At 34.3% G+C, this 24,376-nt stretch overlaps 1 protein-coding gene across 1 annotated transcript; it reads right to left on the bottom strand.

Moving 5' to 3' along the window:
* Positions 1-7,447: 7,447 nt before the first annotated feature.
* On the bottom strand, positions 7,448-8,550 carry LOC139874770 (proline-rich receptor-like protein kinase PERK15). The gene is made up of 4 exons (XM_071862170.1): positions 8,399-8,550; positions 8,166-8,283; positions 7,596-7,784; positions 7,448-7,492 (listed from the first exon to the last, which is right to left on the bottom strand). Exons 1-4 carry the CDS (start codon positions 8,548-8,550, stop codon positions 7,448-7,450), a joined length of 504 nt encoding a protein of 167 aa, XP_071718271.1.
* Positions 8,551-24,376: the final 15,826 nt, after the last annotated feature.

The raw sequence follows: 24,376 nt of genomic DNA, 5'->3' as shown, positions 1-24,376 counted from the left end.
TCGGTGATATTTCTTCCATTTCAGCATACCCTATGTCATCTAAATTTTCCGAAACAAAGACTGGTACCTGTTTGGATCCAACAACGAGATGGATGTAGCCATTGACGAGTTCAGGTTCCCAAGTATGAATAAGGACTTTTCCGATAATAAGACTTTGATGGCCCGAAATTTTGCAATTTTTGGTGTCAAATGGTTTTCCCCACCAGTTTGCAATGTCCATGAATGTATTAACATTCCAACATGACACCGAAACCCCAGTAATGTTGAACCTTGTAAATCTTCCTGAGGATTTTTTTTTTTGATCCCATAATCTTACATTGTTTAACCATGAATGAAGAAAATGCTTCTTATCATTGACAATTTAAGCTGCAGTATTAGGTTTAACAAAAGTTAACATTAAGTCATATCCTACAAGGTACTTAATGTTGACCCCTCTTGTAATCCCTCATAAGCAGATATATCCCCGAATTGTTCAATGTACTCGAGTTTTTTAACACTACCAATTAGGGCACATTCCAATAAGCTATGATCCTCTTGATCAAAAGTTGCTTGGACCACCCTTAGTTCGTTGTTAACCTTATCTTCATTACCTTCCCTTATCCTGTCGATTATATCCATTGCATCTACAACCTTCCTATATCTACGGCCATTAAAGTGACTGTTATGGTAGGCCGTAGGATGTTTAATATATCCGGTATTGAGGTTATCCTTTGTGTCATGTCTCTGCTGCTGTTGGTATTGAACGCTTCTATCCCTAGAAATGAAAACCATGATATTCGACCCTTCTGCTTTTCTAGTGCTTAGCTTTCTTGCGAAGCTTTCCATTTCGATGTAACTAATTCCTTCATATCTAACAAAGACAAACTCTTCCCATTCTTCAACCTTCTCTTAGGTGGAACAAACACTTCACGAACCTTACCATAAGTCTTCAATAATTTTCAAAAGTCAGTAACATTCCACTTCTCCAGATAGTTATAGAAGAAGAAAGGCTTGATGTTGGTGCCAGTAACTCCCATGTGTTGATGCTTATATCTGCCATCGTAGTTTCTTTCCCCGATCTTGTTTCCCGCATTGTGTGTAGCTCCCCCGATCCCTTTGGATACAACTCCGTTGAAACCTCTCTCACTCTCTCTCCTCACACTCTCTCTCTCACTCTTCATTTTTTACCTACAAGTTATTATTTAAAACTCTTTATATTTCTAATTATGATGATGATGATAATGATGATGTATATTTATGAATTTCTATATCTGATATTTGTAAAATTGTTGAAATAATGTTTTGTTTTTGTGAAAGTTGAAAGAGTATTTTTTGAAAGGGTTAAGGCTACTCAAGGTCATATACTTTTTTTTGTCTAGATGTAGGCCATATACCCAAAAAAATACTAATGTAGGTCACACACTTTAAAAAAGTGTATCAATGTAAACAAAAGGTAACATGTTACTAAACAGGTCACCTTTCGTTTATATCGATACAATTTTTGAAAGTATGTGACCTACATTAGTATTTTTTGGGTATATAGCTTACATTGGTAAAAAAAAAATATACTTTTTTTGAAGCTCAATCTACAAATTCGATCAAGGATGATTCTCTTAACAAATTGACTTTAGATTAGTGAATCATAACATCAAAATGAAGTTTCGCACATCATCAGAACTGATAATCAACAAAAATTCATAGAGTTTGATCTCGATTTCATCCTTCACTGAAAACCGTGCCCGATTTGAGCACCGGATCAATCTGAGAGCTTATAGCGAAATGTAAAAATACAGATGTGATCAAAATCTCTTCGTGAAACTATCTGTAAATTTACAGCTCTAAAATCGAAAAAAAATCCGAATTTTGAAGTCGAAGTCTCGGAAAAAAGTCAAATGAACAACCTTATTCATCAGGTCACAAGTTAAGTTGATTTACATTAACACATATTTTTAAAGTTTACGGCCTATAATAGTATTTTTTTGGATATATGATCTATATCGGGACAAAAAAAAGTATATGACTCTTGAGTAGCCTTAATCAACCCTTTTTAAAATGCAACCGTTTGGTATTATATAGTTAATTTACAAATGTAAAGAGGATGGCATGTATGACCCATATTGACCAAACACCCATGACAGATCAGCCACATATTTTAATATGTTTGCAACACAACAAAAATATTACATGAATGCTTAAATAAAATCAACCGATTCCATCTATGTATCTGGGAAAAACAGCAACACAAGATCGATTTAATTAAGAGCCATTTCTTCCACTCGACCGAACCTTTTTTCCATTTGAAAATATTGAGCGGGATCTCGTTTAGAGCCATAGGCGCATTGATCATCTGTTTCCTAAAGGTAGCCAAGTTTGAATTTTTCCATATGATATAGCAACTTACCCGCATGACAGCTTGTAAAATAGCATTCCCAGTTCCCTTGACTAATTCCAGTATACCGTATGTTTGAAGTTTCCCATTTCCATTAACTAAGATTCAACGCATACTCTTCCAAAGCTTATTCATTCGTTCATATACGTTGATTAAGTATTGCCACCCATATTAGTATTTCAATGATAGTTAGCAGACCTAACAAGTTGTTATTCACTTTGTAATAATTATATATAATAAATAATAATAAATAAAATTTATAACATATACCTGTGATTGTTCTTTTCCCCTGTGACTGATGATCTATTCCTAAAGGTAGCCAATTTATAGCAGTCAAGAAATCATTCTTGATATCGGTTTGTTGAGAACTCATTGATTGTAGCAAATTATGAAAGATGTTTAATACCTAGTGATTAACTTGAGAGAAAGAAATTATTTCTTAGAAAATAGGGGTTATATTGATAATCCAATTTGTAATTTTCGTGTAATCATTTTTCCAATTAAGTATTTTACCCACAAGTTTAGGGTATCGCGAAATCCATAGTGTATGAGAGAATGCATATATTTCTATTACTCATATTTATTTTCTTAATGAAAGCAAAGTCCCATTACTCCCATATATAGGAAGTGAAAGGGTACGATGAAAAGACACGGTCATTCAATAAAACATTGCAACATTTCAGCGAAAAGGAACAACTCTTCGTTACACCTTTTGAAAAATGTCACCATTTTTTCATGAAATGATGTAAGCATTCATAATAACATTTTCATCAAAAAATGCAATTTCCAAGGTATTATCTACGGGTGGTCAGTATTTGGTTGAAACCGTGGAACCCGAAACCAAACCGAAACCAAACCGGAAAAAACCAAACCGAATTTGAAAAATGATTTTCGGATCGAATCAAACTGAAACCGAATTTGAATTCGGTTTTGAAAATTCTGAATTTGGTTTAACCGAAAACCGAATTCAAAATTTTTAAATATTTAATTTGTATATTTATGTTTTAATATCATTATAGTTTGGGATCCGATCAATAAAATATTTTCTCATCCATATGACGATTTGGTAGTTTACATTATAATTATGCTACTTTAATTATTATGTTCTTCTTCTTAATAACATAATTAGTAAACATCATAATAAAGCTGTAAATATTAATAAATCATCGAATTCTTGATAATTTAATAGTACGTCATTGTTTTAGAAAATAAATAACTAAGACATCAATAACGCCACAATTAAACCACCATCGTTCTCAGTTTTTTCATAATATTCGGTTTTAACCGAAAACCGAACCGAATCCTAATTCGAATTCGGTTTTCGGTTTTCGGTTCAGTTCGGTTTTAACTTTGAATTCGGTTTCAAATTTTGCCAAAAAAAAATTCAAAACCGAATACACCGAACCGAATACACCGAACAAACCGAAAACCGAACCGATGAACACCCCTAGTATTATCATATTAACCCGAACGAGCGTGCACTCTGCACTCTTCAAACTCATTATTGAATATAATTCAATAACCTTTGTTTTTAAGTAAATTCCCAATTAATCAAAATGATTGTTGCTAACTTTAAATCACCAACATTAATTATTTATTATATGATATACAACGACCATCAAATTATATGCTTGAATAGAAGAGTTAAAAACTAAATTTAAGTTATATTCTTATCAAACATTACAGGAAAGGTGCCTAAAATTTAGGCTAATTATTGACGGTGATTGAATCTGACCGAAACTATATCAATTTGAAGAGTATATATGGTTGATATGCAAGTTATCCAGAAGATTGAGATATTATTGTTAGTTGTTCTACTCCACTATATATATATTACTAGTTAAAGACCCGCGATTTAGTGGATTTTTTGAAGAGTCAAATCATTTATAAATACCATATTATATTGTATTTGTTTGTTTGCTATTAATTTGCCTATAAGTTTCAGATTCTCCAAACAATCTAACAATAGAAGATGAACTATAATTCTCAAAATATTCGAATTGGTCGTTAATTATGTCAACACATAAAAAAAACATTACTAATTAGGAAACCAAATTAACCCTGTAATCAATCGTTATGTCATTCCAATCGATTAATAATAATAAAAAGTTCTAATCAAAACTAATTATCATGAAAGAAATTCTTCACTTGCAACTGCCTAAAAATGACTCTGGTCATCAGGCCATGTAGTAACATTTTTGATATCTGGAGTGACTCGTTATTATGGAACAAATATATTTGTAACTGAAGTTGATATTTAATACATCATCTACGCAAACCAATTGTAAAATTCTTGAATTATAGACACTATATCAGTTTATATACGTAATTGGTTAAGACGTACTATGTTGATGGATTAAGACCTTGAGATTAAGCCAAGTGCACCAAATTAAATGGTGAAGAGCTGTAACTATGAATGAAGAAGTATTCACCTACTATGTTTGATGGATAAAGACCTTGAGATTTAACCAAGTGCACCAAATTAAATGGTGAAGAGCTGTAACTATGAACGAAGAAGTATTCACCTAATGAGTATAAAGGTGTTCAGGAATTCATTTTTATTATGAGAATTATATATATAACATCTAGATAGGAATGTGTACCTTTTGAATTCAATTGACCACAACCGATTCTAGTCGTAGTTGGTACCGCCCATGTTCACTTCAGTCAGAATCAAAGGTTTTCTCCTCTACAAAGCTATCAATGCTTTAGTCAAGATCTTTAGCAGTCGATCATTTATTTTCTCTCGGGAGACACATATTACAGATTTAATTAGTGAAACCAATTTACAGATTACAGATCAGATATAAAAATATTAGATAACTCTAACCTAAACCCCTAAACACTATAATCTAAACCATCAAATCTAAACCTTACACCCTAAGATCTAAACCCTACACCTTAAACCCTAAACTCTTCTAAATCATTTGATTTAAAAACTAAATCTAAACCCTAACACTAACCCTAAACCCTAAGCCCTAAAATCTAAACCCTAAAATCTAAACCATAAACCCTAACCTAAACCCAAAACCCTAAACCTATACTCTAAACCCTAAAATCTAAACCTAAATCCTAAATCTAAACCCTAACCTAAACCCTAACCTAAACCCTAAATCCTAAATCTAAACCCAAAACCCTAAATCTAAACTCTAAACTCTAAACCCTAAAATTTAAACCCTAAACTCTAAACCCAAAACCTAAACTCTAAACCCTAAAAACTCTAAACCCTAACCCTAAACCTTAAACCCTAAATATATAAACCCTAGAATCTAAACCCTAAACCCTAACCCTAACCCAAACCTTAAACCCTAAATCCAAACGCAAAACGTTACACCTAAACTCTAAACCCTAAATCTAAACCCTAAACCCTAAATCTTAACCCTAAACTCTAAACCTAAACTCTAAATCCTAAAATCTAAACCCTAAACTATAAATTTACACACTAAACCTAAACAAAACCACAATCAATTATATCATAAATAAATATATCATAATATTCAGATTTTAGATTACACCATAAACAATTATATCATAAATACATCATAAACAATTAAAAAAAACATAAACAATTTAAACAATTAATAGCATAAATACATCATAATATACATATACAGATTTTAAATAAAAACATAAACAATTATAACATAATTACATCATACATCATAATATACAGATTACATATTTGATTAATAACATAAATAAATCATTGCAAAAGTATATTCATTAGGAGATGTATATATTAACTTAAGTATGCATCATAATTAGTATAGTGTACAATGCAAATATGAATGAAATTTTGCTTACCTCAAAATCCACAAGGATAAATTCATATGATAATATTGAGTCTGGCTTCATATATGTTGTCTTGTTCCATTGATTGATGACCTTGATTTTGACTTTCCAGTCATTTTGATCCTTGCTAATCATATTAAGTGAGGTGAATTCCATAGATTTAGCCATTTATTCGTATGTATTGTTTTGTAATTTTTCTTATGTGTTGATGTGAGTAATTCTTAAGAATATGGAGGTATTTATAGTGGAAAAAGGATACGTGGTAGGTGAAATAAGAAAAAGATATGTGATATATATGATAAGCATTCCGAATCCAATTCAGTAAAATAAAAATAAATATCATATACTTTAAAAGGAATGTAATATATTCGAGATATTTGAAGCAATATAGACATACCATACCGCAAAACACATACTTTTGAAGCAAAGATTTTTAATATGAGTCTAATTGTAGTTTTTTTCCTCCTATATTAAATCATAAAAACAATAAACAATTAATAATTCCAATTCATATCAGTATGAGTCCAATTGCAGTTTTTTTTCCTCCTAAATTAAATCATAAAAACAATAAACAATTAATAAACCCAATTCATATCAGTAGTAGTAGCTAGCTTCTGATTAACATATACAATGGAATGATTATAGGGATTTTTCAACCATATGTAAACTACAATTTAACAAAAATTACATGAGGCATGAGAATTTGTAAAGCATGACGATTGAAACAAAAGGATAAACGATTATAGGAGATACATCAGACATGAGAATTTATAAAGCATGAAACAAAAAGAAGAAGAAATACAGGATCAATACCGGTCATGGATTATGACGGTGGAGATGGAAATAACGGCGACAACGCTAACGACGATAGTCGTGGCGATGGATTAATTGTTAAGCACGATTAAAGGAGGGTTTTGTTTTCTCTGCTCGCCGTATATACATTTACTCTGTAATATATAAACTCTAGAATTAAAACTTTTCAAGTATGAATATGGTGGCTGTGAAATCATTTGTAAATTCACATCGAATCAAACATCGGTTATGTATAAAGAAATAGCAATTCTGTAATTGACTCTGTAACTATGATAACACAAATAAACAATCAAACAGTTTAAAACTTTTTATGTATAAAAATATGGAAAAAAATCATGTTTAGAGTTAAGTAGTGAACTTAAATTCAAAAGTAGTACTAATAAATAACGGTTCGTATCCGTTAATAGCTAGCCTTCAATGTACAATTAGTAGTATATATAGATACAATCACAAAATTCACAACAAATCAACTAATTAAAAGATGGTCAAGCAAAACACGGCCCATGTCACAAAACTTTGCTGTAATACAAAATAAAATAATATCACCAAGAATTAGCAAGAATATTTCTACATCATTTGTTTTAGTCATCAAAATCCTTCACAGGAAAACATTCCTCCAAACATGAGAGCAACAATCAGAAAGAAACGCCTGGATCATCCTGGGCCGGCGACAGGCTGAGTGACGAACACAGGTTGCGGCACAAGAAACTATACGGGCCATTTCATTGTGGTTGTATTTTTTGTGTAGACGTGAATCGGCTATTGTGTCAAAGTTTCCATCATCAACTGCATGGATCAACAAAGGCCTTGCCTGTAGTTTTGTAATGTTACAGACACAATATTGGTTTATGCATTGTCGACTGATAAGCCAACAAAATTACCCATACTCGAACTCGTTTCAAGCCATTTTGTCAACTACATCAATACAAAATCATAAGTTCGCAGAAAAAAATTAGCATTTTTAATCTAAATATATGCACTAAAATTGCATGTTTTGATCTGCGAATTCGTTTCAACCTATTTTGCCAACTACATATAGCATTAAAAGCATACAAAAAACCACACCTCAAATTCAAGTCAAGAACGTTATCAAACAATAACTTATTTGAAAGTGCTTTAGAACGTTTTAAGCATTTTTAAGAACATTTTGGTAGATAAAATATAACCCGAAATGACTCATTCATAACTTAACAGCAACTACAATATGAAACTCGACTAGAAAATTATATTTACCCAAAAGTTCCCATCGCTCAGGTTGAAACATGGGTATCAACATCAGAAGTAATTTTGGCAAGCCCAAAATCCGCAACCTGTAATATTGAGATGTAAATGCAAATTTAGAGAGTGAACTACGTTTAAACATTGTAAAGATATAATTGAGGGTCTGCAAACAAAAAGTTCGTAGAAGGACTAATGCATAATTACCATGGCATATAACTGTCTTTTACATTTGAATATGAAATATGAATAAACTTACAGTCCTCATGGAGATAAGCTAGTCCTTTAGCTGCTCCAAGTGCAATTCGCAATCTTGAAGGGAATTCAATTACAGGGCGATTCGTTCCTGAAATTATCATTTAATTTGATTATTATAAACTTGCATCATATATTAACAACGGATATTCAAAAAGAAAACAAAACTAAAAAACTTAGTAGCAGACTTGCAATCTTTGAAAGTCAAAGTGGAATAAACCCTTATTCAAAAAGTCAAAATACAACCAAAAACTAACAAACCTCAATTGAACACCCTCATCATTTTTGTACCCAAAAATATCCAAAACTCCATGTATAAACGTTAGATACATTCTTAATCAGACTTCATCAAGTGAGGTTAGAGGTAGCTGCAAATCCAACTTATGGCATACTCATTAACACGTGAGATGGCAGCTGCATAAAGAATATATTATAAATGAATATGGCTTTAAAGATGTTTTTAGAAGCAAAAAATAGTTTAAGCTAAAAAAGTTCATGTGATCTAAATATGCAATAACATAAATTACCTCAGTTTAGTAATTGTTTTTTGAACTTACATGATTTTGCCAACAGGAGTAGAACTGGACCAGCAACACTTCATATTGAGAGGCCAAAACAATCATAGCAGCCTAACACAACCATGTGAATCATCAACATCTTCAACCCATTCATAATGAAGCAAGTTCCAATACTACGCTTACTTGCAGGACGTTTATCAAAGGGCTTGTTATCTCACTACTAAAGTGAAAGCTTAGCCCAAACAACAAGCAATTGATGGAAACATCATTATCGTGACACTTAAACCAGTATACTCATTTTATAACTCAAGAAGTTTCAAAAATGACATAGCCCTACATCAAAATGGAAATCTCCAACCTACATTATTAGCATTTTTTTTTTTTTTAAAATCAAAATTGGTGAGCAATTTTGACCATGAACCAAAACCAACTTAATATCCATTCACATTTACAGAGCAAAACCTGCCCATTTTGACACTTAACCAGAAAAAAGTTGTAACATATATACCCATCTCCCGCTTATATCATTCAAACAACCGAATTTAGCACAAAACCTACATAAACTGTAACAGACTGAAATCGGGGTTAGAAGTAAGATTACTTAATTGCCCTTAGGTTTATATTTGTGTTTAAATATGCTTTTATCTTAATAATATATTTATTATTATTTGATTAGTTGGTTAAGAACAGTTTGTGACAAGGGTCACAGAAATGGTTCGTTTGTTTAAATTGGACTCCGTTATGGCCTCCTAACGAGGTACGAAAGATATTAGATAACTGATAAATACCCGTGTGTTATGGGGTATGGGTTTTAATAACCCATTTAGAGTGCAGATTGCTTCTATCTTCTCATTTCTAGATAATTCTCAAAACAAGTACGTACCTAACTTCATTTCCTCTCAAACCCTAAATTAATCCAAGCTAGAAATTGGATTGTAAGGCTTTAAGGATTGATTCATATCATCTTTGTGATCATCAATCCAGGTTTGTTTACTTGAATTCGTGTGTTAATTCTTAAAGAAATTGGGCTTGGGTGTAAAGTGGGTTTTAAGCATTTTTGACCTTGAATCTTCATATTTTGTGTTTGTTATGCTTAATTGATGTTAGAAATAGTTGTTATATAGTTTATATGATGTTTTCAAGTGGTTTTGCGGTTAGAACTTGCAAAAATCGAGTTTTTGGGCCAAAAATGTGAAAATCAGCGTGCATGAGCTGTTCTTCAGCACCCACACTTTTGACAGGTCACTCGTACGAGTGACTACACTTTTGAGGGTCAACCACATGTGTGAGGGCTCACTCGCACGAGTGAGGCCTCAGTCACACGTGTGAGCACAGGGTCAGATTTGTAGAAACTTGTTTTGGTCATAACTTTCAAACCGTAACTCCGTTTTTCATGAATCAAGTATCGTTGGAATCGTAATGAAAAATCCTTTCCAATGGTAAACTTTTTAGAAGCTATATCAAAATGTATTTAGTTCATAAATAGAGTTATTAGCGTGTGTGGCTAGTGTGCATGCGTTAATTTGTTATTATGGGTTAAATTCTTGATATAGGCTTATGAATGAATGAATATATGATGAATATAGGTTGGAAAATGTAATTATATGTTGCTATTGATGTTATTTATCACTCGCACAAGTGAGCCTTCACTCACACGAGTGAGATTTCACTCGTACAGTTGAGGCGGTCAACCGCATGGTGAACCGCACGAGTGAGTGGTTACTCGAACTGTTGTATTTGCTAGTTGGATCGTACGGTTGAGATGTGACTTGTACTAGTCATATGTCACTCATGTAGTCAACCGTACGGATCTACTATTGTCTAATTAGATATTTGGCCAAGGACTAAACGTACGAGTGAGGTGTCAACCGCACGGTTGAGGTTCCTCAAACGTGCGGGTGAGTGTCACTCGTACGGTTGACTGGTCAGGTGGTTAAGTGTTCAAGTGTTTATATATTGATGCTATTGTCTTGTTGCTGGGATTATATCAAGACATGATTACTGACTTGGTTATGTTTATTCTCAGGTGGAAAGGATAAAGAGAAAGCTCAGTAGTTAGAATCTGAGCCGTTATTGGTAATTGGTGAGTGGGTCTATCTTCGGATAGAGTTTAAGTAGAAAATCATGCTACTGTGGATTACTCTGATTACCTTGTGTAGTGTAGTGATTGCCATGCTAGTTAGATAGTTGTATGCTATGTGATCTATATATATTGTATATGTGCAATGTGTTTGACACCAGCATGCCTAGGACGATTGGGGGCTTTCAACCATGCCTAGGGCGGTTGAAGTTCGTGTGAGGTCAACCATTCCAAGGGAGGTTGAGTCCAAGTCGTACAGTCTGTTAGTATAGCATAGAAGAACGCATGTGTTGCGTTTGGATAGTTATGCAAAGACTTGGTAGGAAGGACTATCGGTAGACTCTAGTTCGATCGGCTAGGAGTCGCGTGCCCGTACAAGCCGCCGAGCCTCATATTGTCGTTGTTTGTATGCTTGATGGTTGTAAGCATGTTAGTTGACTGTTGGATGAGGGATTGCTTAAGCTTAATCTGTAGATGGATTACATTCACTTAGCGGTGCGCTAATCCCCCACATTCCTCCCCCTGGAGGTTTAGGTACTGTTGATGGGATCGGAACTTGATGTAGAAGACATGTTTGACTAGCAACTCTGATGTGGATATTTGTAACCGTGTTTGTAATAAAGTAAAACTGTTTGTGAAAGTTAAACTTAAGCTTTTGTACTAATGTAATTAATGTGGTGTTTTATTAACTAAGACTTCCGCTGTGTTATAAAAAAAAATAGCCAGTGTTACAAGTTGGTATCAGAGCATAGGTTTGACAGCAAATACATGCGTGTATCTTGTTCTCAAACCTTGAGTGGTATCAAACATGTCCATGGGTGGAGTTAAGTGAATGCAGGGATACGTGTACGTTAGTTGTGTTGAGCTAATCAGTTATCCACTAAGCTTTTGTGTGAGCTATTTTGTACCACAGGTATGGCTAACAGAGATGCAAACGCTACTGGCCCTACAAACTCTGGAACATACAGAGCACCAGATGAGGGTGTTAAGTCCGATGATGATGATCAACAGAGTTATATTCATGAGTTAGAAAGTAAACTGAAAGAAGCTCAGGATAAGATTATTGAGCTTGAGCTGGTAAATCATGCGGGAAATGATGATACACCACATGGATTTCCGACAGCACAATCTCAAACAGTACCCAACATGAACCAGACTCAATTCCAATACCCAATGCAAAATCAACCACCTCAACAGTCCTACATGCCCCCACAAAATACTTTTCCTTTTCAAAATCCAATGTTAATGAACCCGTACCAAACGTAAATGTTCCCACAACCCTTTGTTCAGCCCCATAAGAAATGTACCTATAAACAGTTCTTAGATTGCAAACCCCCAGAATATTCGGGAAGTTCTGACCCGACAGAAACTATGAATTGGTTGATGGAGGTTGAAAGGGCTTTGGAAGCCTGTCAATGTGAACCGGAGTTGCGGGTTATATATGCTTGTAGATTGTTAAAGGGTAGAGCTATGGTTTGGTGGAATGCGTTAACGTTAAGTATTCCAAAGGAGAATGTTAAGCAAATTACTTGGGAACAATTTCAATGGAAAGTTGGTGAACAGTATTGTTCCTCGTTTGATCTTAACCAATTGAAGACTGAGTTTTTAGAAATGAGAATGACGCCCCAGATGTCAATCGATTAAGTGATTGGTCAGTTTATGGATAAGTTGGGATTTGTATCTCAGTGGGTACCAGATGAAGCATCAAGAAATCAACATTTTGTTAATGTGATCTTGCCAGAATACAGAATGTCAGTGAGAATGGCAACGAGTTTGTCTCAGGCCTTTGTTATAGCCAGGATGGTGGAAAGTGATTTAAAAGCGACAAGAGGAATGATGACAGGGAGTGTGATAACTCTGAGTGGTTACACGGGTGGTCAATCCAGTGGCAAGTCAAAGAAATCGTTTGGGTTTAGACAGAAAGGTAAGAGTCGACAGAGTGGTTCTGGGTCTGGATCAGGTAGAGGGAATTGGTGCCACATTTGTAAGTCTACACAGTGGTCAATGTTCAGAAGCAACAAGACGGTGTTTAAGATGTGGTGTAGTAGGACTTGAGTCCCAAAGGTGTTCGTTTCCAGGAAATGTGTGTTGGAGTTGTCATCAACCAGGGCATCGTGCTATAAATTATCCGTACAAGAGTGTGAGTTCCGGGGCAGGGTCAGGTGCGCGTTCAACATCAGTTGGAGGGTCTACTGCCTCGAGTGGGCAGAAGAGGAAGAACCCTCCCACAGCAGAGGCCAGAGCTTTTCAGATGTCAGTTGAGAAGGCTACAGAAACTGACGATGTGATCACCGGTATGTTTTTAATCAACTCAATACCTGCTCATGTATTGTTTGATTGTGGTGCGAATAAGTCTTTTATGTCATTAGACTTTTGTGCTAAGTTGAATTTACCTGCTACTGTGTTGTCTGAACTGATTAGAGTAGAGGTAGGTGATGGAAAGATCACACCCGTCACAACATTTGTGACTGGGGTTAGTATTGATATTGAAGGAAAGTCATTTCCTATTACTTGTTTAGTGTTACCCATTCCTAGTTTTGATGTAGTGTTAGGAATGGATTGGCTGAGTCCACTTAGAGCTAGTATTAAGTGCGATAGGAAAATGATTTCCTTTCGTTTAGCTGATGGAACCCGTGTTATAGCCCGAGGGGAACTGGGTGGGTATAATTTTCCGTTGATATCAATGATGAAAGCCAGGAAATCGTTATCCAAAGGGTGTGAGTCATTCCTAGCTTATGTAGTAGATGGTAAGAAAGAAAAGAAAGCGATGGCCGATTTACCGGTAGTATCAGAATTTCCGGAAGTGTTTCCAGACGAGTTACCAGGGTTACCTCCGGTAAGAGAAGTAGAGTATAAGATTGAATTGGTGCCGGGAGCCACTCTAGTTGCCAAAGCCCCGTATCGTTTAGCGCCATCAGAAATTCGTGAGATGATGTCACAAATTCAGGAGCTATTGGATCGTGGGTTTATTAGACCGAGTTCTACTCCTTGGGGTGCACCAGTATTATTTGTTAAAAAGAAAGACGGTACCATGCGTATGTGTATAGATTATCGGGAGTTGAATAAGAGAACAATAAAGAATAAGTACCCACTGCCTAGAATAGATGATTTATTCGATCAGTTGCAGGGTGCTTCATACTTCTCCAAGATAGATTTACGATCTGGGTATCATCAGGTTAGAGTTGCAGAATATGACATCCCGAAGACAGCGTTTAGAACTAGGTATGGTCATTATGAGTTCTTGGTCATGCCGTTTGGGTTAACAAACGCACCAGCAGTCTTCATGGATCTGATGAATAGGGTGTGTCGTCCGTTTCTAGATAAATTCGTGATTGTGTTTATAGACGACATATTAGTGTATTCAAAGTCAGAGGCTGAGCACGTTGAACATTTAAGACAGGTGTTGAATGTGTTGAAACATGAGTAGTTATTTGCAAAATTTTCTAAGTGTGAATTCTAGCTAAGAGAAGTGCAGTTTTTGGGTCATGTAAATTGTGTCGAGGGTATAAAAGTTGATCCATCTAAGATTGATGCGGTTATGAATTGGAAATCGCCAAGGAATCTGACAGAAATTAAGAGTTTTCTGGGATTAGATGGTTATTACCGAAGGTTCATAAAAGATTTCTCAAAAATAGCGGGTCCGTTGACTAAGTTGACTCAAAAAGACATAGCCTTTCGATGGGGTGATGATCAAGAAAAGGCTTTTCAGACTTTGAAACAGTTATTGTGTCAGGCTCTAGTGTTAGCATTACCAGAAGGTTTAGATGACTTCGTGGTCTATTGTGATGCGTCTTTCGTCTGGTTAGGTTGTGTATTGATGCAGAGAGATAAAGTGATCGCGTACGCCTCCAGACAGCTGAATATTCATGAAAGAAATTATCTTGTACATGATTTATAAATGGCTGCCGTAGTGTTTGCCCTGAAGCTATGGAGACATTATTTGTATGGGACACATTGTGTAATATGTACAAATCACAAAAGTCTGCAATATATTTTCTCTCAGAAAGAACTGAATATGCGTCAGAGACGGTGGCAAGAACTAATTAAAGACTACGATTGTGAAATCAAGTACCATCCGGGTAAAGCGAATGTTGTAGCAGATGCATTAAGTCGTAAAAAGTCAGATGAGAATGTGAAATTTATGCATTTGAGTATAACTTCAGATTTGATCGATCAATTACGAACTGTTCAAGCCTGTGCTTTGGAGGATGAACATATTAAATCTGAACTTATGACTAAACGAAAATTTGACCTAATTGATGATTCTCGTGGACTTAAGACTTTAAATAACCGTATTTGGGTGCCTATGCTTGGAGACATGAGGGAATTGATCATGACTGAAGCTCATAAATCCAGATTGACAGTACATCCAGGCAGTAATAAGATGTATCATGACCTTAAATCAGTGTATTGATGGCCGACTATGAAATCAGATATCGCTCAGTATGTTGAAAAGTGTCATATTTGTGCGCAAGTGAAGGCAGAACACCAGAAACCGTATGGTTTGTTGCGTCAGTTACAGATTCCAGAATGGAAATGGGAGCATATCACGATGGATTTTGTAACAAAATTACCTAGAACTCAGAGAAAACACGATATGATTTGGGTAATAGTTGATCATTTGACCAAGAGTGCTCATTTTCTTGCTACTAGTGAGACAGCGTCATTAAGTGAACTTGCTGATTTATATGTGAAAGAGATAATTAGTCATCATGGTGTGCCATTATCAATTGTGTCAGACAGGGATTCTAGATTTGTATCGAACTTCTGGAACAGTCTATAACAGAATCTGGGTACACGTGTGAATCTGAGTACAGCTTATCATCTTCAGACAGATGGTCAGAGTGAACGAATGATACATACACTAGAGGATATGTTGAGAGCATGTGTATTAGAATATGGTGGTTCGTGGGATACACATTTGCCGTTAGTTGAATTCGCGTATAACAATTCTTATCATTCGAGCATAGGAATGCCGCCTTACGAAATGTTGTACGGTCATCATTGCAGAACTCCGACTTGTTGGTTAGAAGATGGAGAGAAACAGTTTGCTGGTCCCGAAATTGTTCAAATGACAGCCAAAAAAGTTGCAATTGCACTAGAAAAGTTGAAAGCTGCCAGAGATAAACAAAAGATGTATGCCGATCCGCGTAGATGTCCGATAACTTTTAATGTGGGTGATCATGTGTATCTTAAGGTTTCACTGTGGAAAGGGGTTATCAGATTTGGTAAACGTGGTAAGCTTGCGCCAAGGTATATTGGACCGTTTCCAATTAGTGAGATTCTGAATGATCAAACCGTGGTACTGGATCTTCTGCCAGAGTTAGCTGGTATTTATAATACCTTCAATGTGTGTTATTTATGTAAGTGTAAAGTCGATGACGAGACACAGATCGTACCGCTAGTAGATTTGAAAGTTGATTTGAGAAAAAAGTTGGTGGAGGAACCAATTCGAGTGGTCGACAGAAAGGTTACTAAGTTAAGAAAGAAAGAGATCCCGATGGTTTTAGTAGAATGGAAATACAGCTTAGGGTCTAACTTGACATGGGAGACAGAAGAGTTGATGAAGACCCGTTACCCTCATCTGTTTGACCAAGACCAGATTTCGAGGACGGAATCTCTTTAAGGGGGTGGATTTGTAACAGACTGAAACCGGGGTTAGAAGTAAGATTACTTAATTGCCCTTAGGTTTATATTTGTGTTTAAATATGCTTTTATCTTAATAATATATTTATTATTATTTGATTAGTTGGTTAAGACCAGTTTGTGACAAGGGTCACAGATGTAGTGACCCGAACTTTTCCATGTTTATATATATTAATTGAGATTGATATTTACATGACTAAATATTTCCAACGTGTTAAGCAATCAAACTTGTTAAGACTTGATTAAAAGAAATAAGTTTCATATAGACAATTGATCACCCAAGTTGACCGCCGATTCACGAACGTTACAAAATTGTAAAAACTACATGTTGTGGTATATATAGACATATATATATGGCTGACATAAGATTATGATGAGTAAGTATCTCACTAAATATATTAACAATGTGTGATATACATAAGAAATGAGATTACTAAGTTAAGAAACTCGAAATGATATATATATATATATATATATATATATATATATATATATATATATATATATATATATATATATATATATATATATATATATATATATATATATATAACGATTATCGTTATGATAATGTCTACTAAATACATATGTATCATATTAAGATATTGATACACTATATTTAACATGATAAAATGATATTTAAATATATCATTAAGTGTGTTAACAATGAACTACATATGTAAAAACAAGACTACTAACTCAAGAATTACGAAACGAGACTTATATGTAATGATTATCGTTGTAACGATATTTTAATGTATATATCATATTAAAAGATATTCATACATCATAATATCATGATAATATAATAATTTAACATCTCATTTGATATAATAAACATTGGGTTAACAACATTAATTGAGATCGTTAACTTAAAGGTTTCAAAACAACACTTACATGTAACGACCAACGAAGACTTAACGACTCCATTAGAATGTATATACATGTTGTGTTTTGATATGTATTCTTACACTTTTGAAAGACTTCAAGACACATATCAAAGTACTTCTACTTAACAAAAATGCTTACAATTACATCCTCGTTCAGTTTCATCAACAATTCTACTCGTATGCACCCGTATTCGTACTCGTATAATGCACAGCTTTTAGATGTATGTACTATTGGTATATACACTCCAATGATCAGCTCTTAGCAGCCCATGTGAGTCACCTAACACATGTCGGAACCATCATTTGGCAACTAGCATGAAATATCTCATAAAATTACAAAAATATTAGTAATCATTCATGACTTATTTACATGAAAATAAAATTACATATCCTTTATATCTAATCCATATACCAACGACCAAAAACACCTACAAACACTTTCATTCTTCAATTTTCTTCATCTAATTGATCTCTCTCAAGTTCCATCTTCAAGTTCTAAGTGTTCTTCATAAATTCCATAAGTACAGTTTCATAAAAATCAAGAATACTACCAAGTTTGCAAGTTTACTTCCAAGCTTTCTAATCCATTCCAAGTAATCATCTAAGATCAAGGAATCTTTGTTATTTATAGTAGGTTATATTTCTAATTCAAGGTAATATTCATATTCAAACTTTGATTCAATTTCTACAACTATAACAATCTTATTTCGAGTGAAAATCTTACTTGAACTGTTTTCGTGTCATGATTCTGCTTCAAGAACTTTCAAGCCATCCAAGGATCCTTTGAAGCTAGATCCATTTTTCTCATTTCCAGTAGTTTTATCCAGAAAACTTGAAGTAGTAATGATGTTCATAACATCATTCGATTCATACATATAAAGCTATCTTATACGAAGGTTTAAACTTGTAACCACTAGAACATAGTTTAGATAATTCTAAACTTGTTCGCAAACAAAAGTTAATCCTTCTAACTTGAATTTTAAAATTAACTAAACACATGTTCTATATCTATATGATATGCTAACTTAATGATTTAAAACCTAGAAACATGATGAACACCATAAAATCGGATATACGCCGTCGTAGTGAAACCGGGGGCTGTTTTGGTTTGGATAATTAAAAACTATGTTAAACTTTGATTTAAAAGTTGTTCTTCTGGGAAAATGATTTTTCATATGAACATGAAACTATATCCAAAAATCTTGGTTAAACTCAAAGTGAAAGTATGTTTTTCAAAATAGTCATCAAGATGTCGTTCTTTCGATGGAAATGACTACCTCTTTAGTAATTGACATGTAACTTAAATTTTTGACTATAAACCTATACTTTTTATGTTTGTATTCTTAAATTAGAGTTCAATATGAAACCATATCAATTTTATTCACTCAAAACGGATTTAAAAAGAAGAAGTTAGGGGTAAAACAAGATTGGATATTTTTGATCTTTTTAGCTACGGGAAATGTTTAACAAATCTATACAAATCATATCCTAGCTAACTTATATTGTATTATATAAGTATTCTAATATATTATGTAATCTTGGGATACCTTAGACACGTATGCAAATGTTTTGACATATCATATCGACCCATGTATATATATTATTTGGAACAACCATAGACACTCTATATGCTGTAATGTTGGAGTTAGCTATACAGGGTTGAGGTTGATTCCAAAAATATATATACTTTGAGTTGTGATCTAGCCTGAGACGTGTATACACTGGGTCGTGGATTGATTCAAGATAATATATATCGATTTATTTCTGTACATCTAAATGTGGACAACTAGTTGTAGGTTACTAACGAGGACAGCTGACTTAATACACTCAAATCTTTAAAACATAATAAAAATGGTTGTAATTATATTTTGATCATACTTTGATATATATGTACATATTTGTATAGGTTCGTGAATCGATCCGTGGCCAAGTCTTATTTCCGAGGAAGGAAATATCTGTGAAAGTGAGTTATAGTCCCACTTTTAAAATCTAATATTTTTGGGATGAGAATAAATGCAGGCTTTATAAATGATTTACAAAATAGACACAAGTACGTGAAACTACATTCTATGGTTGAATTATCGAAATCGAATATGCCCCTTTTTATTAAGTCTGGTAATCTAAGAATTAGGGAACAGACACCCTAATTGACGCGAATCCTAAAGATAGATCTATTGGGCCTAACAAACCCCATCCAAAGTACATGATACTTTAGTACTTCGAAATTTATATCATATCCGAAGGGTGTCCCGGAATGATGGGGATATTCTTATATATGCATCTTGATAATGTCGGTTACCTGGTGTTCACCATATGAATGATTTTTATCTCTATGTATGGGATGTGTATTGAAATATGAAATCTTGTGGTCCATTGTTACGATTTGATATATATAGGTTAAACCTATAACTCACCAACATTTTTGTTGACGTTTAAAGCATGTTTATTCTCAGGTGAATATTAAGAGCTTCCGCTGTTGCATACTAAAATAAGGACAAGATTTGGAGTCCATGTTTGTATGATATTGTGTAAAAACTGCATTCGAGAAACATATGTTGATGTAATATATTTCTATTGTAAACCATTATGTAATGGTCGTGTGTAAACAGTATATTTTAGATTATCATTATTTGATAATCTACGTAATGTTTTTAGAACCTTTATTGATAAAATAAAGGTTATGGTTGTTTTAAAAATGAATGCAGTCTTTGAAAAAAGTCTCATATAGAGGTCAAAACCTCGCAACGAAATCAATTAATATGGAACGTTTATAATCAATATGAACGGGACATTTCAACAGAAATGGTTTGTTTGTTTAAATTGGACTCCGTTAGGGCCTCCTAACGAGGTATGAAAGATATTAGATAACTGGTAAATACCCGTGTGTTATGGGGTATGGGTTTTAATAACCCATTTAGAGTGCATATTGCTTCTATCTTCTCAGTTTTAGATAATTCTCAAAATAAGTACGTACCTAACTTCATTTCCTCTTAAACCCTAAATTAATCCAAGCTAGAAATTGGATTATAAGGCTTTAAGTATTGATTCATATCATCTTTGTGATCATTAATCCAGGTTTGTTAACTTGAATTCGTGTGTTAATTCTTAAAGAAATTGGGTTTGGGTGTAAAGTGGGTTTTAAGCATTTTTGACCTTGAATCTTCATGTTTTGTGTTTGTTATGCTTAATTGATGTTAGAAATAGTTGTTATATAGTTTATATGATATTTTTCAAGTGGTTTTGAGGTTAGAACTTGCAAAAATCGAGTTTTTGGGCCAAAAACGCGAAAATCAGCGTGCAGGAGCTGTTCTTCAGCACCCACACTTTTGACAGGTCACTCGTATGAATGACCACACTTTTGAGGGTCAACCACGCGTGTGAGGGCTTACTCACACGAGTGAGGCCTCAGTCACACGTGTGAGCACAGGGTCAGATTTGTGGAAACTTGTTTTGGTCATAACTTTCAAACCGTAACTCCGTTTTTCATGAATCAAGTATTGTTGGAATCTTAATGAAAAAAATCCTTTCCAATGGTAAACTTTTTAAAAGCTATATCAAAATGTATTTGGGTCAGAAATAGAGGTATTAGCGTGTGTGGCTAGTGTGCATGCGTTTATTTGTTATTATGGGTTAAATTCTTGATATAGGCTTATGAATGAATGAATATATGATAAATATAGGTTGGAAAATGTAATTATATGTTGCTATAGATGTTACTTATCACTCGCACAAGTGAGCCTTCACTCGCACGAGTGAGATTTCACTCGTACGGTTGAGGCGGTCAACTTCATGGTGAACCGCACGAGTGAGTGGTTACTCGAACTGTTGTATTTGCTAGTTGGATCGTACAGTTGAGATGGGACTCGTACTAGTCATATGTCACTCGTGTAGTCAACCGTACGGATCTACTGTTGTCTAATTAGATATTTGTTCAAGTACTAAACGTACGAGTGAGGTGTCAACCGCACGGTTAAGGTTCCGGTTGAGGTTCCTCAAACGTGTGGGTGAGTGTCACTTGTACGGTTGACTAGTCAGGTGGTTAAGTGTTCAAGTGTTTATATATTGATGCTATTGTCTTGTTGCTGGGATTATATCAAGACATGATTACTGACTTGGTTATGTTTATTCTCAGGTGGAAAGGATAAAGAGAAAGCTCAGTAGTTAGAATCTGAGCCGTTGCTGGTAATTGGTGAGTGGATCTATCTTCGGATAGAGTTTAAGTAGCAAATCATGCTACTGTGGATTACTCTGATTACCTTGTGTAGTGTAGTGATTGCCATGCTAGTTAGATAGTTGCATGCTATGTGATCTATATATATTGTATATGTGCATTGTGTTTGACACCAGCCATGCCTAGGGCGGTTGGGGTTTTCAACCATGCCTAGGGCTGTTGAAATTCGTGTGAGGTCAACCATTCCAAGGGAGGTTAAGTCCAAGTCCTACAGTCTGTTAGTATAGCATAGAAGAAGGCATGTGTTGCGTTTAGATAGTTATGCAGAGACTTGGTAGGAAGGACTATCGGTAGACTCTAGTTCGATCGGCTAGGAGTCGCGTGCCCGTACAAGCCGCCGAGCCTCATATTGTCGTTGTTTGTATGTGTAACGACCCTGGATTTTCCAACGTTTAATTATTAATAATTTATTATTAATGCTTGTGTTTTAATAAACGTGTTCTTATACGTGTTACTTGTTACCGTATTTAACTTTTCATGGCCCTACTTGTCTTTGTGACACACGTACTTTACACGAATAATATTTTGAATATTATTTACGTTCATGATTAATTATTATTAATCATTTTTAATTAACTAGTGTAAGTAGTTTATTACATGGGCTTATTTATTTAATTTGTTACATACTTGGGCTTTTATTAATGGACATGGACTTGGAAGCCCACCCTACTTTCTTAATGAACTAATTAGCCCATTATTATGCAAGTATTTCATTAATGATAAATAAGATTAGTTAGTGTTATGTAAAGACTTGTTACATGTATACTTACACCTCTTTTCCATACCATTTAACTTTATTACATCTTCAAGCTCACACCACCTCCCCATTCATGAAAGATTACTTTTGACCTTGCCTCTTTGGGACACCCCAAACCGTTGGCCATCCTTGGTGGGGAGGGAGTTCAAGATTTTTTTTTTTGGTTACTTATTTGCTAGTACTCTTTCACTTTTACACACACTTCAAACTCACACTTTCTTTTGCTCTCTTTTTTGCTCTCTAACTTATAAGTAACAAGGCTTTAGTTTCTTTCTTTTTTCTTCCTTAAAACCGAAAATATACATCATCATCATCAATTTACTTCTTACTTGTTTTGTTACTTGATTATTGTTTGTTGTTGTTAAAGATCAAACTTCCTAGTTTGCATCTCCATGAATCTTGCTTTCTTCAATCTTTTGTTTGATGAAGAACCAAGAATAAGAACCTAAACTTGTTAGTTTATGGTTCTACATTTAAATGTTTTCAAGATTTAAAGTTCATAAATTTCATAATCATCTTTGTGTTCATGTTTTGTAGACTTAAATCCTAAGATCCAAACTTTGATTTGAATCTTCCTAAGTATGAAACAAACATGAACATAATACTTGTACTTTAGTTTAATTCTTTCTTTTATAAGTACTTTAATGTTGTGATGTTGTTAATTTGGTCAAGTATTACTAGTTAATCTTGATCTCATATTTCTTGAAACTAAAAGTTAACTTTGTAAGTTCAAGAACATGGAAGTATAACTTTCTAGTTATAACTTCACACACTTATATTGGATCTAAGTTTCTATAGCTTATGGTCTTCTAATTTTGTTGTAAATAAAAGCTTATAAGCTTACATACATTTTACAAGTTGAAAATCTAAGTTTCATAACTTATGGTTTCATTAAAGTGAAGATCCAAGTTCTATAACTTAAGATCTATCTTAAGAACACTAGATCTAGACTTTCTAGTCTAGGATCTTTAAGATCTAGCTAAGATCTAAGTTCTACAACTTAAGATCTTGTTTATTTAGTTTACTTTCAAGTTTGTAGCTTAATATTACTTTTATAACTCATGTATGTGTCGGATCTAAGATCTTGATGTAACTTTGGTTCATCAACCTACATACAACACTTAAATGAGTTATGCTACTTATCTTAGACATACACTAGTGTTATGATGGTCAAACCTTTGTTAAGATGATGCAAATACATCAACGAGTTATACACTTGAAGCTATACGCATCAAGGATGAAAACCGTGGTGAGCATCAAGCACCAAGAACCCACCGGAACACCTTTACTTACTGTTTCTGGAACTGATCAGTAACCTTAGCTACTGGAAAATTTGATTTCCAGCTAGTTCAGTTCGAGTAGATGATTTTACATTTAGACCTCATCTTAATTCGAGTTACGGTTTAGGATCTATGGCCTCCCGAAAGTCACTACACCCTATTAACGTTGTGCTGAAATTTCTGACCTACTCGCACTTAAACTGTCACCACGGTCAAACGAAGACGATTTTGGTTCTGGAAATTTGTCAGTACCTAGGGGACTCACATACGGAGCCATGGCCACTGGTCTCACCCCATTTCAGTTTGTATAGAGGTCGTGGTGACTGAACAAAATCAACCCTTGTTTCAAACCCTAGTCTTGACTTAAAACTTACTTTACACTTTTTGTTTAATGATGAATGATGATGGTACCTAAGACCTAATTTACATACTTTTAAACCTTTGGGAATGACTTACCGACTTAGTAACTTTTTACTTAGGTTGAGGACCTTCCGGACCAACTACTTGCTTACTATTCCCGTGTATCGA

Source organism: Rutidosis leptorrhynchoides, chromosome 11 (assembly GCF_046630445.1).
Source record: "Rutidosis leptorrhynchoides isolate AG116_Rl617_1_P2 chromosome 11, CSIRO_AGI_Rlap_v1, whole genome shotgun sequence".
Lineage (NCBI taxonomy): Eukaryota > Viridiplantae > Streptophyta > Magnoliopsida > Asterales > Asteraceae > Rutidosis > Rutidosis leptorrhynchoides.
Note: the sequence above shows the minus strand (reverse complement) of the source record. Positions and strands in the feature narration are given on the sequence as shown.